The following is a 1,316-nucleotide window of genomic DNA, read 5'->3' on the forward strand; positions in this document are numbered from 1 at the left end:
CTCGGATACGACGAGGTGCTGGGCTCTCCGAGCGGGGCCCTAGAAACATTATACTTGCGGTTTGTATAGTTGATGTGGAGTCGAAAACGTATACTTGTTTTTGTATGCACTTGGGTCGGGCCCCGTGCGCATGCACGGTGATCTGAGTAGTTGGCGCCATCTGATTCTTGCGGTTCAACAAGTGACCATCCACCGACGACACTCCTGTGCTGTAGGTTCCCGTGTGCCAACGCTTCGCTTCGTGAAGGCGTCTGCAGACGCTGGACACTCATGCGACCAAGCAAATAAAATGGGTGACCCAACATTGCCGCTCCACTGTAGCGGTCGCTGCTCTCGAAGGACGCGAATCAAAGTTCTCGTCGCAGTTCTCGGGTGCCCGATGCATCCTCGAGTACCGATGTAGCTCGACCTAGCGCGGGAAGGATGAGAGGGCGAACCCATGGGGCGTAGCGTGGCGCCAAAGAAAACACGGACCCATCGTTGGTGGCCGGCGTGGGTCATCGTGTAATCGGGCCATCCCAGCTGGCTTTTGCGACCACCGCACGAAACGAACGGCTGGCATTGCACCCAACGTCGAAATAAAAAGGGCGCGATGACGAAAATCCCAGTCCCGACGTCAAACTCTGTTCGCCTTCTCACTTTTTGATTTGCCTCCAAGAACACCAAGATGGCCACGACTCAGAAGGAGCTCGGCCAAATGGACCTCCAGGAGCGCGTCTCCTACATCCAATCGGCGACCAAGGACAAGGATGTCGATGGTGACTACGCCGACGCCAAGACGCCCGGTGAGCTCGAAGACGGCGCACTCGTCGCCGGTGGTGCGCTTTCGCTCGTCTCCCGCGAGGCCCTCGCGCTCTTCTCGCAGTACTTTGCCATCGGCATTCTCTACGGCATGCTGCCCGGTATGCAGTACTCAGTCTTCCAGAACTACTTGAAGATGGAAGGCTACCAAGTGTCGGCCTACGGTGTGCTCGTCGTCCTCGGCTGGTCGTTCAAGGTCTTCTTCGGCATGCTCTCTGACTGCGTGCCCATCATGGGTTACCGCCGCAAGCCGTGGATGATTCTCGGCTGGACCATCGCAACCGTCTGTCTCTGCATCATGACGTTCTCGTCGTTCCCGGACCCGTACTGCGATGCGCGTGAGATTCCTTGCCCCAAGAAGGTGCCGACCGGCGTCAATATGACTCCGGAACTTCGCCAGTGGTACAACTTTGACGCGCCGGATCAGGGCGGCAAGTTTGTCATGCTCTCGGTCATTGTCAGCTTTGGCTACGTCATGGCCGACTGCGCCGCCGACGCCATGGTCGTCCAGTACG

General features: G+C 57.9%; 1 protein-coding gene across 1 annotated transcript in view; it reads left to right on the plus strand.

Moving 5' to 3' along the window:
* Nucleotides 1-697: 697 nt before the first annotated feature.
* The window catches only part of SPRG_20045 (hypothetical protein), a gene marked incomplete at both ends in the record, with an annotated part of 1,703 nt that continues 1,084 nt past the window's right edge, over nucleotides 698-1,316 (plus strand). The window contains one exon of the mRNA XM_012345183.1: nucleotides 698-1,311. Coding sequence (XP_012200573.1) covers nucleotides 698-1,311 — 614 coding nt within the window. The remainder of the gene's footprint in view (nucleotides 1,312-1,316) is intronic.

The sequence above is a fragment of the Saprolegnia parasitica genome (assembly GCF_000151545.1).
Source record: "Saprolegnia parasitica CBS 223.65 unplaced genomic scaffold supercont2.21, whole genome shotgun sequence".
Lineage (NCBI taxonomy): Eukaryota > Oomycota > Saprolegniomycetes > Saprolegniales > Saprolegniaceae > Saprolegnia > Saprolegnia parasitica.